The following is a 15,490-nucleotide window of genomic DNA, read 5'->3' on the forward strand; positions in this document are numbered from 1 at the left end:
GCGTTGTGTCAGCTGCCGCTCCAATGTTTGACCTTTAACCTACGCAAGTCTTAGCCAGCTTCTTCTCTAGTTTGCCAAATCGACTGCAGGACGGATAGTAAAACTGACCTTACTGTCTCCTGCAATTACAAAATGCTCTACGAAATCATAATTTATTGTACTATAAAATTATTCTGATCACGATCCCTTCATAGTCAGGGTACCGATATTCGGCCGGCCTCGGACTTGGACTTGGTAGCAATATCGAAAATGGTCATTGAGGGCGCTCTTTACAAAAATAATGCAATCTTCTTGATTTATTAGATGAGCGGTGTGGAAGATTTGGGGAGGGGAAAAAATCGGTAGGTGAAGGGGAAATAAATAATTTGATCCTGTAACATGCTTGCAGGGAGAAAAATGTTCCACAAGACAAGTAAAAAAGTTGTCGCAAATGTGCCGAAATCAGCAAACTGGAAAATCCAACTCTCTCATAATTTCTTGAGCAGCGCCTCGCCGGCGCTAATATTTCCAATATTTGTGAGCAAGTCCTTTGTTTTTTGCCAACATTCATGATATAACAGTCTGATTTAAATTCATTGCACACCGTTTTCCGTTGCAATGATAGACCCTGTTAAAAACATTTTTGGATTTATTTGCGATGAGCTTTGACACAATCAGTATTTAAATAGAGGGACTGTTGGACTTAATCTGTAAACCAATAAAAACTTAAAAACTCGTGACAAGGTTAGATAAACTAGTTCTAAAAGCAATATATTATTCTCTTAATATAACAATACACATGCAAGACATTTTATTCTGCCTCCTTGTACCATTATTACCGCTTGAAGGAAAGGAACTGAGGGACGAAGAGAACATTAACAGCACCTCTTGTACATAAAATTGAAATAGCAGAAGCATATGGATTGTAAACTGCTGTTTATTGCTACTTATAAAAAACACTCCAAGTTATTTATAGGTACAGATTTGAGCAAGTGACATATAGGTAGCATTATGAACCACATATTAAAATGTTGGTTAACGGGGAAAATTAGCATTGCTTCTGCATACAGAAAAAACAATTTGATGCATTACTGACAATAGAAAAATAAGTAATGTCACACGGAAAAATTGCTGCCATACCCATTTTCCTCCCACACCTAGAAATCATATGGCTCCGCAAATAATGGCGCATTCCCCTATAAAACATAATTTTAGCCTTCTCCTAGTGAGCTTAGCGAAGATTACCTCAAAATATCCACATGGTGTGATTAGAACAGAACTCGTTGAAAGTGCTTAAACTGAAGAACATTTCATCGAATATTACATTTTTGTTGGCTGAATTTAATTGCTACATTTTGGTGTAAAACATTCAATATTTCACAAATCATACAAATCGTATGATTATGAAACTACATCTGTCGAATACTCTGCAGACAAATAAACACAGGACGGCATGCATGTTCAGGCAACAGTAAAATCCCTTCCCCTCACATTATGAACATTCGTCTTCCATCTCTAATTATGTTATTTTTATTTCGTAATCTAGCGTCGAATATTGAAAACGAGGATAAGTTAGTTGCACGGCTTACCAGCAACTATCAGGTAAAAGCCATCCGTGAAAATGAAATCATAGAGAAAGAATGATAAATATGGGTTCAATACATTCGCAAACTCCAGAGGGCTCTATGTTCTGTAAATGGCGAGCACTTTTCCCCAAAGGGGAAATGATGTCACATGTAGATATTATTTGTAAGACGTTCACATACGTCCTCTGCAACAGTCATTCATGGCAATAGAAATATTCGATGGACTTTAATTACCGATGTCAGAAATCACATCAGACAAAGGGTTTTTCTAATTTATATTTATTTTATCATATTTATTTTTTATTTATTTATTTATTCATTCTCTTCCATTTACAATTCTACTCGCACTTCTGCATTGGATAAAGTTCTTACATTTTGAATAAGGGTCATTCAATTTTGCTTATCATGATTTTGATTACTTTTTTGAATGTCAGTCTTTCAACCCCTGCCTAAGAATGAGAATAGATAATGCAAAACAAAATTGTCGTTTTCTACATGTACTTTACTATCAAATGAGATATTAGATTCCATATAGTATCAAGTTTTTGACTTAAATTAATTATTATCATTAATAACACATTTGAGGTTTTCTACCCCAAATATGTACCCCTCCATCAGTCGATTAAACTATTGCTACCTTACTAAACTTTAGATTCTCTGTTTTTTGAAAAGATGTAGTATTAGTGGGTTTCCGGTCATCTTTGATTAGAAATATTGCCTTGGAAAGATGTATGCTAACTTAAGATAGGACATTGCTAGCGTTCTTCTAAGTGTGGCATGAACTTAAGACCCGGTATTAAATTTAAACTCTGCAGAAAATGAGGGTTGTTAAGTAGGTAGTTAGGGTTCATCGCCCTCGACTGGCATATGCATATTGAAGTCAATATGGTGCTTCTTTATTCTGGCAATGCCAGCAACCTTGACTCAGAAACGATGACACGATGGTACAGTCCAATGTGTTGCAACTCGGGGTATCCGTGTACAATCAGAGAAATGTATCAGGGTTTCTATCTTTGACTAAGAGAGTTTGCTGCCGGGCTTTGATACTGCGGGTTTCCTGTACGCCTAACACCCTTCTTATTTTGCTCTAAGGCCGCATTCACAAATACACGGGGTGTTCGAAATTTCGGGGGGGGGGTAGTACAAGGGGAACTTGAGAGTTTTGCTCAGCGTATAAGGAGGTTCTGAAAATATTTTGGTTCCTATTATATTTTTTGGTAGGTAATTTTAATGAAAAATTAATAGCGTTTTTAAGTTATCCAATGGTTCTAATGTTAGCAATACTTCAACAAAACCTGGAACATTTCATAGCGTTTCATGACTGTTATTTAGAAAGAATCTAAAAAAGTGTGAATGCCATTGAAGTTTTCTTAAGAAAAACAACAAGTAAGCCTTGTAACGGGGCAAAAGCTGAAACTATTGATATTTTTTTATGCAATGTATCATATACAGATTTTTTGCTGTCTTTCTAGACCATGCTGAAACACAATATTTAGTTCGTCAATAAAGCCCGTTTACGTAAAACACTACTGGTAATAATTTAATTAGAGTCCAGACTGAAAGTCAATTGTCGATGATACAAATGCGCAGTACAGGGTGTGTTGGTAAGCTGTATACTGGACAACATGCCCTTGGGAGCAGAACTAAGTTAATACAGTTATTGCCCTGCTGGTTATGGGCAGTGTCACTGTCACTGCATACCGGCAGTAACAGTGACAGAGATAGCTCTATTACATGTAAAATCTGATGTAGTTGACGAAAAGTTTGGGTCATATGACGCTAAGGACAGTGAAACATACTTGTATACAAGATCGGGCTAGAGAGCAACATATGGAAGACCAGGAGAGTATCAATAAACAATGGCCAAGGGGTAATAGGTGTATCAATATTCACAAATTAGTGTTTACTGTGGTACACAAAATAGTGCATCTCCTTTAATGTAATGGTAGGGTTAACTTCTATTCCTATATGGCTACCTGTATTTGTCATTTTATAATGAATAAATTGTCCATAGAGTGTAACAAAGAAATGAACGATCAGTAGGTGTATCAAATTGATGTTTTTTTCAACATTGTATGAAATGCAACTGACAACAATATAATGTACATAACGCAATTGTAGATTGTGTAAATCGGCTGAACACTGAATATTTCAAGATGATAAGTAATAGGCCTAAAACAAGATATTGGACTTGATGAAACAAATTGTAAAAAATTGTAAAAGTGTAAATTTTTACAAAATGTGTCATTATGACACCAAAGATATCAGTGGTTAAGCTTTATTTGATGGAATATTTCAACCTTCCAGTACTGTCAATTTACAAAACTCTTATAAGTAGCATGTGGGTGACACATGTCTTGTACTTTTTACAACGTTTTCTTCGATAGATCACCGTGCTCAGTTTTTCACTATTTGTGAGCAGAACTGCGTAATATATGTTTATTTATTTATGATAGTTTGAGGGGGGACTTGAAAAATTTTGATCATGTCGATAGGGAGTTTGAAATTTTTTTTGAGTGGGGTCTGAAAAAAAAGATTTGAATCGCGATTCCTTCAGCCCCCACTTACTATTATTTTTGAATGCAGCCTAAGAGTAGCCATGCCATGTCATGCAACTCAAGTAGCCTTGGACAGCGAGTTTTTGATGGCGGGATTTGATTCAAGTGCATGTTGTCGACAAACTCTCTTTATTTATAGGGTCGTCGTGACAGATTTAAACAACTGCAACGCCCTTTCTGCGACGTTCAGTTTTTCAGTGTTCTCAAGAGTTTATGTTGACTCCTCGGCCAGTTATGAACTTGTCATGGTTCTCACTTTTCCACCTCTACCTTTTGCTGCAAAATTCACTTGTCGACTTGAGGGTAGCGGCGACAACTCCGTCAGGTGATGTCAATGTCGTAATCGTTGGAGCAGGTATTGGTGGCACGTCGTGTGCATACTACTTGAAGAAATTTCTGCCAAATGTTGACACAGTTATACTGGAAGTCGCATGTAGGCAAGTCTTTAGTACATTTATTTCGTGCATCTTTTCTTTCCATAATTTTTCGGTCAGGTACAGCGTTACCGTCTGAACTTAGACATCACTTTACGTTTTCATCGCCTTTTGGGGAGTGTATTCTCTATGAGCTCATCTTTCTTTCTTGAGTTATAGCTGAAATACACATATAACACGTTTGATCCAATTTGTTACCTTGAGAATTATACATAAGAACTAAGGGACTTGTCAGTTTCTTCAGCCTGGGGGCGTGGTGGATCCACAAGAGGGGATTCAACCTGTTTTTGACTTTGGTGATGGCAGTGGGCTGGGGAAGGATCACAGAGGTGCCTGGAGTTGCCGTGTAGTATACTATGTATACTACACTGGCAACTCAAGGCACCTGTGGGATGGATCACAATGTTTTGGGAAATGCTTGATGGTGGGGGGGGGGAGGGGATGGTCAGTGTGTTTTGAAATAAGACACAGGCACATAATTGCAATAAACTACATCATACCAGCCAGGAATTGCATTATTCAGTTGCAGTTTTCGGCGTGTAACTTTGATATATCAGAAATATCGGGATGTTTGCAAATTGTAAGTCTGTTGTGCCCATTTTTCTTTTCTCCTCTCCGTGGTCTTGGAGAGCCTGTGGTTCTACTTTGTCACTTTGTTTCCTTTATAAAGTTTCTGAACCTGTCATTGAAAGTGACAGGGTAAAGTAAGATAGAAAAATTATATTAAATACCTTGGAAGTTAGTGCAAGCAAAATCAGAGAAGTGAAGTAATGCACTTCCACTGAAAATCTTTCATACCTAATTATCATGAAAACAAAGAGTTAAACTGGTCTTGTCTTAGTTATTCTTTAGGCCTAAGTGAGAGCAGCTGTAATATTATGGCAACTTAAATTTTTACTTTTATTCTGTATTATTAACAAGAGTGTCTTGTATTCTCTGAACTTTTTCACTCCTATTTTCCTCTGAAGAGGTTAACCATGATGGTGAAAAGATTCCCGTAAAAGATATGTTGCAATGCCCTGTGTTAGGTTTGTTGAAATAGCCTACATATATGTATTGACAAAAAGTGAATTTTCAGTCCAGAACAAAGTTCAAGTATGGCAGTTTATTTATCTTGAATGATATTGATTATTGGACCTGTTTCGATGTCTAGTTTATACAAAGGTATGCTATGTTGACAAAGCGAAGTCTGGGCATTTCTGTCGTTAATCTACAGAATAAAAATCATGAAAACTTGTCAAAAGATACAGCTAACTGTCCCTTAAATATTAAGCTTTATCAACAAATGAGGAAAAAAGACTTTGAGTGAGCAAAGCATTGATTAATTAACACTTGGCATGATGGCTGGTACCAGTCTAATTACCAAGTTAATTTTTTGATTTACTGCTTTTCTCTCTTTTATGTAAGTGATTGACATGAATTTATGTACAATAGTGGTAATGCACAGAAAGAGTGAAACACATACATACTTCATTCAAAATACGTACGATATTCACACTCTTAAATCGAATATTTGATATTCCTATGCTACAACTGACATGTCAACAATTTCATCAAACAGAATGATAGAATGTTTGAAAGATAACTTTTAAACACACACATACACACACACACACATACACACACCAGCCATCTACACCCATATATATATATATATATATATATATATATATATATATGTATGTATATATTATGTATATATATATACACAAAGGTAAAAAAGGTGATATATATATATATATATATATCACTTTTTTACATTTGGCTCGGAGGACGGTCACCCTGTTTTCGAAAATTGAAAAGTTTGAACATTGGGGATCAGCCAGTCAACCACATTTGATGTCTGCACAAAATAATCTACCCTTGGCCGAAAGAAACTATCTGGTCACTTAGATCACAATGTGCGATGACGTCTATGCCATTCAAATTCCAATGATTTTAGTGGATTGATTATATTCAATGCTATGTTGACAAGTGTCGTTGACAAGCAAGAAAACGATATCGTAAATAAATGACTTTTCATGTTATTTCTAAGCCGATTCGCACGGAGGAATGACTTGAAACAAATTGTGAGTATATTGCAGACTAAACGAGTCGTTTAGACAAGTCGAATCTATTCATCAGTAAGTTACACAGTCTACAAACATAGAAAGTGTTCAGAAATATTCACACGTCAACGAAACAAAGTTAAAATATGTAAAAAACTCGGTCTCTGTCGCTATTTAGTGCGGCATTTTATGACCTTTTCAGGTTTGGAGAGTGTGAAATGTGACCAATGGTCCGGCCTGCCTCAATTCAGTCATACATTACAGCCCAAGGTGACAATCTGACTTTGGTCTCGTAGGTTATCAATCAGGATTTGCCGTACATTGTAGCCTACTGGACAGTGCTGCTATGCATTTTAAACTCAAATTAATGCTAACTTTTTAAACATCTTAACATTGCAGGTGGTAAAGTGTTTGACGTCCACATAGATGGGAACTTTTCCGTATAGGCACTTATGCGTGGACTGGAAATCAGAGGTATGTTGGCGGCCTTTCAATTCTTATCATGTTTTGGCATCATATATCATTATGAAGTGCCATGCTTATCAGTTAAATAAGGCATTGTAACAAATGCGCCTTGCATATCATGTAAGACTGGGTCACACTCTCTGATTAGGCTACGTTCACAAACACCTCTGCGGGGGGGGGGGGAGGGGGGGTCTGAAATACCCCATGGCAACCTTTAAAAATTCGAGTACCTGTTTTCCAATTCATTATAAATTTGAAGTTACATCCTGTCAGCATCTTTCACGTGAACGTTGTTCACTTTAAGAATGAGACAGAATTGTAAAAATAAAGAGGACTGTTCACTCCTTCGATTGTAAGATTTTTATAGAGATAAGAAAAGAGACCAGGAGACAAATCAAATGTGTGTGAAAGCAAATGATAAAATCGCATTTTTTTTGAACAGGTATATAAAAGAACTTGTCACAGAAATGGGTCTGGATAGAACAGACAAAGATTTTGACGGCGAACCAAACTTTGCATCACCATTTTCCTTTACTGTCTGGAACGGAACCCATCTGATCGATGCCAGGGAAATCGCAGCAGCGCATGGAGAATCCATGAACGTCCTTGGAAACGGAACCGTTGATTATTACTTGCGGGTGGAGAAGAACTATGACTTAAGGGGCCGGGATACTTTTACAGGGATGGAGGAATTCCTGTCCTACGGTGACTTGGGACAATGGGCAACCATTGAGGGTAGACAGTATTACACGGACATAGGTGTTGATTTGGAACTTCAAGACCTTGCCATGGGGCCAAGACAATATCTGTTTTCAGGTCAAGGAATGGGAAGTAGTGTGTTATCATTGTATACAAACATGGCAACGGATATGGGTAGAGGTAAGCGAAGCTTCATAAACAGTTTCAGTCCTATTTTCCAGCGTAGAGATTCAATTGTATTCTAGAAAACGACAGGGTTGTGCAATATTCGGTAGCGAAGGTGTTAAAGCTAGTTCATGAAAGTAATCACTTCAGTTTCTGAAGGACTGAACAGATGTTAAAGATGGGCGTATGGGTTTTTCGGAACAACGTACCGTGACACGCAGGGGGGAGGCTCAAAAGAGTGACCCTCCCTCTGCGCGTCAGAGTCCATATCAATAATATCTTAATTGACACATAATTTCTCATTATATATATATATATATATATATATATATATATATATATATATAGATTTAAACTGTATGAATACTGACACACACACACTATATATATATATATATATATATATATATATATATATATATATATATATATATATATATATAATATATATATATATGAACCTTCAAAGCATCTTCCCACATACGACTAGAATTACACATTAAATTAAATACAAGGAGATTGTGTTTTTTAATTTTCAAGCTGGAAGCCGTCATTGGACCATGATATCGATTATATCATGCCTTTTTATTGTTGCGCAACAAATATGTCTCTCCCCACATGCATACCAAAATCTCATGACAAAAAAATGTTTGCACCCACAAAAATCCCGCCCCATGTTCTTTCTTCCCAGTCGCTAACTATACTTTCACGTGAATTACACCCGGCCTTACATCAATTGTAATCTCAAGCCCACGTTTCTATCTCTTCAGGTCAAGTCGTCGGCGGTAATTTGAAGTTGGTGAAATCTCTAGCTGAAGCATCAGGTGCAAAGGTTTTACTAAATTCGACGGCAAAAGCGGTGGAAAAACTGTTTAAACGGTTTTAATGTTGTGTATCAATCCGATGGAAAGGATTACGACATGCACGCTGACCATGTCATTATTGCGGCGCCGATTGAACATACAGGTTGGTATGCAACTTGATCTCAGTCGCCACGGAGGTGTCGTTTATAGTATAGTCTTGTGGCAGCCGATCTCCATTACCAATCTTGTAAAGCTTGTGAACCAGTGCGTTACCTGCACGCAGAACTCGTGGAATCGATCGTTGTAAACAAAAACTCGACATTTATAAGACAGCCCGCTGTCTAACAGACGTACAAGGGGCTTTCCGTCACTAAAGTTGATAAATATGAAGTTTCTTCTGTTTGTCAAACAAACCTTATAGCGTGAACACTAATCGTGCCACTGCATTTTATAAATGCGTTTAATACAACAATCTATTTTAACTAAGTGACCCTTTGCTGGGTAAGAGTGGCATGTTCAAAATCCAATATTTTAAAATTTAAGTGTGCCTCCACGACCGAAGGTGGCCATATTTGCCAGATTTGTACATAACAATGAAGCTAGGTCGGCATTGTCGGAGTTTGACTTCAATGTTAGGTAGCATACTACTGTAGTGTCTGTAGTGTCTTTCGCAGGTCTTTGCGAAATATGGGACAAACTGAAAGGCTTGTGTATTCGGTCGCAATTGTACACAAGTAGGTTAAATGACTTCATTACACATATGACAAAATAACAAATTACAACACAAGTATAAACACGTGCACAGGGATGATAAATTTGTCATATCTCTATCATTTCTATCGTGCCGGTATGAATCTATTTTTATTAAGTCTCCTATTTCGACATACCTTCGTCTTCAGACGCGAAGAATTTTACAAAATCACACATTTTCCTGACTTAACATCAGATTGACACCTAACCGGTTAAGATGGATACCATATGAGGGACTGACGCCCCGATATGACGCGTTCCCAAGACCGGAAGCCAATGATCGGAATTCAACTTACTTCCCATCTCCTTGCTAAAAAATTAATAAACTGGATAAAATGGCGAGAATTTGGCAAAAAGGGGATTGATTCCGAGAGACACCAGGCTGGCGTGAAGATCGAGGATCGCTCCTATAGTTAGAGTAGTTTAGTTTAGTTTTCTAGTTCGCAGTACAGTCAGAGACGTGCGGTGTCTCACCGTTATAATTAAAGTCCACGGCAACCGTACACATTTGTATCTTGGTCTCAGTTTGATTACGTCCTCTCCAGATAGTCTAGCTCAAGTTTCCTGTACCTCAAGTTTGCTGTACCTCAAGCATAGCCTAGTGAGTCAAATTCCCCCGAAGATATCTCAAGACAGATGTCTCCCCCTTGTTTTATTAATTTTTACAATTGATCGATGCAACTCAATCTATCAACAATTCAATAGTCTGCTACCTTCCACCCACTTGAAGTTGACTTGACCTATAGTTAATAAGATGGTCAAGTTTTTGAGATATAGCTGTGTCAGTATAATAACAACAACAACAACAACAACAACAACAACAACAACAATAATAATAATAATAATAATAATAATAATAATAATAATAATATAGCATTTATTGCTGGCTCGTAAGATGAAGATTTACAATACTGGGGCGATAAAAGTTTTAAATTAAATCGAAACAAAGATAATTTATTCTTATATAACAATGAAAAAGAATAAATATAAATATAGCATGGTATTTCATGGTTTAATTAATGTGAAAATATAGTCTTACACTTGCACATTAGAAGACAATTCTTGTTGTGTTAGATGAACGATAAGTTTCTTTTAGTGCAGTTCATTTCAAGGGTTTATTTTGTTGATAAAGTACTTTTTCAGACTTCACATTTCGGACAGACTGCAAAAACGTGCAATAGTATGGATTGCAGTATACCTTTCAGTATTTGGGGGTTTTTTTCTCTTGCTTGTCACAGTTACGTACGTGAGGTTTTGTGAATAATTTTCCTTTGTTACTTTTTTTGGATTTTAGGGTTTGTATAATGAAACTTAACACAAATGTTCATCTAAGAAACGTTGAAGAATATTTTTTAGTGTGTTATAACTTAACGGGACAGAGAGTACTTAAAAAGCAATTACATCTCCAAAGAATTCTCAACGCAAGATATCTCATTTTAGATTGCCTTATTATGTTGGTGGAAATATAGCTTCAAACATTCTGTATTCACTTAAAGGAGTGAAAAAGTTTTGAAAGTAACTTCTATTAAACGACAGGTAGACTTCCTGTCACATCTATCATCTGTTACGTATGGCATGGACTTGTGTAATTATGATTAACAAATCTATACTCTTAACAAAACTTGAGGCTATTGAAAGGGGTTTTGAATGAGAAATCTTTGGCCAAACAGTTCTTTCTTCTTCTTTTAATCGTAAGTAATACCTGTAGGCCTAAATGGTTTTTATTTGATTATTAATCTACAGGTGTGAAATTCAAAATCTTAGCCGTCTTAAATTGAAAATTCTGCGGTTTACTTCAGGATCGCTATGATTACACAATCCTGTGCAATTGTATCGCAACCACGATGACCGATGATTTGGGGGGAAAATACGACCCAGATCGGTATCTAAAGTGATATAATAGAAATCTTGTGGATAACACTAAGAAAACAAGAAGCAGGCAATCCAAAAACGCATTTTATTGTTGGCCTCACAAGAAACTATGATCCGCTCAACAAAAAATTTGTTAATTGTAGAATCATTTGCTGTATTACAAAATACCCTAGAGTTAAAAAGACCAGATTTTCCCTGAGAATACTGGCCGAACACTCTGTTTCCGAATAATAGATAGAAGCTAGGGACAATATAGGTTTTTGTTGTAATCTCCCTTCCTATTCTATTTTGACAGGTATCGATTTTACGAATTTCGATGACCCCGTCACCCAGCCAGCAAGGCAATGGGATCCTCTCTACCGCTATATCGTGACTGCTGAAGGAGTCAATATGGATTATTTTACAACCGACCCAGATTATGACGTCCCCGGATTTATTGCAGGGGTACCGGGAAAATCTGACGGCTTCGTCCTCTGTAACTTGGAAGCCACTGTCAACGACACAATGTATTACTCACTGTATACAACGCGTGACATCATCAATGATCTACAGGATATACTCTTCAACCCGTCGATCAAGTTTACCCACTATTGGCCTGATGGCTTTAACCTTTTGTCACCTCGCGACGTTGATGTCGCTCCATACCAAGATGTGGTGCTGTCGCCTAGACTCTACAATATCGGTGTGATGAGTGACGTCATGGACCAGATGGAAGGTTCGATCATAGCAGCTAGAAATGCCGCTTTGTTGATTAGGAAAGACATACAGAGCGTTAGTGTCGCAAATACGTTTGGCTCGCCTGTTTTCATGATTTTTGGGGTTTTCACGAAAGTTTTTGTTTCTTTACCAGTCTGATTAAATGCATGAATTATTAAAGAAAGGTAATTCATCAAAACTAAATGCTATCTGTAAGAAATAATTGAATTTACAAACTTTATCAAACAGAAAACCTAACTGATGTCAATTTGATGTTTTGTTAACAATTTCTTGAGTTGTATGTGAAGATCAGACATGGCGGCATAGTGACTTTAGATTTGTCATTTCTTGAATTTTTTTCTGTCAAAGGACAAAGATACATCCTTAATCACCGTGCTTATATTGCATTTTCCCTGCGAAGGTCTGAATAGTCACTGGTTATGTTGTCTTTCAGGCAGTCTTAGACGGAAAATTTACGAAAATGTTTGGTTTGGTTTCCAACATCACTGAAGATTGGAAATGAAAACAATTCATGGCGGCATAGTGACTTTAGATTTGTCATTTCTTGAATTTTTTTCTGTCAAAGGACAAAGATACATCCTTAATCACCGTGCTTATATTGCATTTTCCCTGCGAAGGTCTGAATAGTCACTGGTTATGTTGTCTTTCAGGCAGTCTTAGACGGAAAATTTTACGAAAAATGTTTGGTTTGGTTTCCAACATCACTGAAGATTGGAAATGAAACAATTGTGTCTCAAAAAGTATGTTAACAAACTGTTCTTAACCATAATTTTGTCGATGCATGGTTGGTATGCCAGACATCATTGAAGATTCTCTCATATGGCATAAATCTGAGCAGATAATGGAGTATCTCTGTACTTTGAATGATATTAGAATTCGCCTAGCCTCGGGGACAGATATTCGGACTCAGAAACTTTCACAATTCTTTTCTGATCTACCACTTGTGGGGATTCAAAGCTCTTGGTGAAAGAAAACTTTTCACCGGCTTAGTTTATCCGAAAATAGAAAATTTTGTTTTTCCTCCATACAGTTAACACAGGGATGGCGACCATTTTGAAATTCAAATATCGGTAAATCCTGAGTAATTTCTTCTCTAGTACCAATATTCTTGATTCTGAAAGAGAATGATTGAAATATTCCTTGAGGAAAGTTTGAGCAAAAGTTTAACTCTTTCACTTTCGAGGCGCGTACAGCCTTAACGGTATTTATAACATGTGTAAAAAAAACATTTCCTTACAGTTGTTCAGAGTTTCATTCTTTTACGATACTTTGCAAGCATACTGCTTGTCTGAGTCTGATAATGACAGTTTCCGTTTGTCAATTTTGTTTCGTTAGCAATTTCTCTCAATGAAATGAAATTTGCAACAACTTGTTTACCGTAATTACTCTAATAGTTCGATCCCCAAAGAATTACATGTACGCTGAAGACGAAATGATGGTATTTACTTCGGGCAAATGGTCACCTACCTTCAGGCACATAGTCTCATGTTTGGGCTAATTTTTTTTTATTATATGCCTCCCTTTCATAGGTTAAACTCATAGTTTTTGAGTGTACATACAAATGTAGTCTAGTATCTAAACTGAACTTTTGGCAAAAACTACGAAGGCCAAAAACTCCGCTAAGATACTAATACAAATGGGAGTCATATGCTTTATTTCCATGTTAGACGATAAAATAGAACAATTTTCATCATCGAACAGCACATTGGTATATCAAATCATCGTTATGCGGTTTATCGAATTCCGTACGCATAATTTTGTAAAAACAGTTCCAATGTAAAACATGTAATTTTATCTTTTTTTTAGCCCTGAAGTTATCACGTTGAAAATACTTCCGGTTCACTTTCAGTCAAATGATGATTATGGGGCCCGCTACGTCATCAACAAGTTACCATTGAATCCTACGGAGCGCGCGATGTTTGATATGTGAGGCATGTAATGGTAAAAATAAAAGCATGCAGCCCACTCACTACCGGTTGAATTCATCGAATAAATTTTAGGTGACTATAATTGAAAGAGCCAATTAGCTAATGGTAAAACAACAATCAATATTGTATTGTTTTATTTTACTACTATGATATGCCAATAAAGATTATACCACTGATCTTTGGTGTCTCAGTTTTATATTTTCTCCTTCACCGTGCCATGTATTTGTCCATTGACAATCTTACGCGCAGTTTTATCACGGTGTTGCGTCTAATACCTGATGCGTCTGACTGCCTCTTGCGTCAAAGCAAGCAAGGGTAAGTAAACACGATTGGAACTAATTTGGGAGAATTGGATTTTCATATTTTTTCAAATTTCTCTAAAGTGTTAGGTGCCCTATAGCTGGATGTTGCGATATCACAAATTACTTATTAAAACAAGTGTGCAACATAAAAAGAAAAGCAGATGAGCTTAGGGACCGTCTCAGATTGTCGCAGAAGTTCAAGAAACGAAATTAATTCGTTTTGATCAAAACCCCCTCCCCCTCCCCCTAAACGAAACTTCAAAAGTGCGAAATGTTTATGTCTGCCTGAGGGTACAATGTTGCATTTGCTAAAGCTACTAAAGACGCATTCCCCATGCCACATTACAATTAAAGTAATCGATCAGATTTGACTACTAACAGGGCATTTTACCGCATAAAAGTTTCATTTTATTTACTTTCTTTCCTTTTTGCATCTGTTCTTTGTCTCTGCGAACACGCAATTTGTACTTGGTAGGGGCGGTAACCCTTTTTGCATCTGTTCTTTGTCTCTGCGAACACGCAATTTGTACTTGGTAGGGGCGGTAAATAAGCGAGAAACTTTGACAAGGGGGACCAGGCATGTTCAATCATATTAAAACGACTATGACCAGATGCATAACATGTGAGAATAAAGACATCAAGTAGTTAGAGCATACGCTTATAAATAGCACATTTTAAAAAAATGATACTTTTGTCTTTGTTGAATTTGATGAGTGAAAGGTTTAGGATACAATGTTAGTATTGGTAAATTGTGTTTGGGGCACAAACGAGATGGAAACGGTTACACATTTGTTGGCACAAGTGTGCAGTTTTTCTTTAATTTAAAATAAAACACGAAAACTTGTGATCACAAAATAAAGTGCGAAAGTGAAGTTCACTAATTGAATGGAGGTCAAACCCCCTCCCCCCCCTAAACGAATGAATTTCGCTTTTGAACTTCTGCGACAATCTGAGACGGTCCCTTACATTTGCCAGATTAAATCGACATTGCTTCACAATCCAATTATCCCAATCGTGTTGTTACTAATCTGTGGATAATGTCACAAGATTATCACAGCTCGATTATTACCGGATTAACTTTGACAAAGTCAACAACAAACTGCAAGCAAGGGTATATCTGTGTTATACGATTGCACGTGATTGCTAAAAAGCAAAAAAAACCCAAAAAACAAAAAGCAAAATAC

The 15,490-nt window shown here is 36.8% G+C and overlaps 2 protein-coding genes across 2 annotated transcripts; both read left to right on the forward strand.

Moving 5' to 3' along the window:
* Positions 1 to 6,999: 6,999 nt before the first annotated feature.
* On the forward strand, positions 7,000 to 8,820 carry LOC139148852 (uncharacterized). The gene is made up of 3 exons (XM_070720282.1): positions 7,000 to 7,079; positions 7,513 to 7,949; positions 8,705 to 8,820. The coding sequence occupies exons 2-3, from the start codon at positions 7,538 to 7,540 to the stop codon at positions 8,818 to 8,820; spliced, it is 528 nt and encodes a 175-aa protein (XP_070576383.1). The 5' UTR covers positions 7,000 to 7,079; positions 7,513 to 7,537.
* A 34-nt stretch (positions 8,821 to 8,854) lies between these two features.
* Positions 8,855 to 12,578, forward strand: LOC139148853 (uncharacterized). Its single transcript, XM_070720283.1, has 3 exons — positions 8,855 to 8,900; positions 11,655 to 12,130; positions 12,510 to 12,578. Exons 1-3 carry the CDS (start codon positions 8,855 to 8,857, stop codon positions 12,576 to 12,578), a joined length of 591 nt encoding a protein of 196 aa, XP_070576384.1.
* Positions 12,579 to 15,490: the final 2,912 nt, after the last annotated feature.

This window comes from Ptychodera flava, chromosome 14, assembly GCF_041260155.1.
Source record: "Ptychodera flava strain L36383 chromosome 14, AS_Pfla_20210202, whole genome shotgun sequence".
Lineage (NCBI taxonomy): Eukaryota > Metazoa > Hemichordata > Enteropneusta > Ptychoderidae > Ptychodera > Ptychodera flava.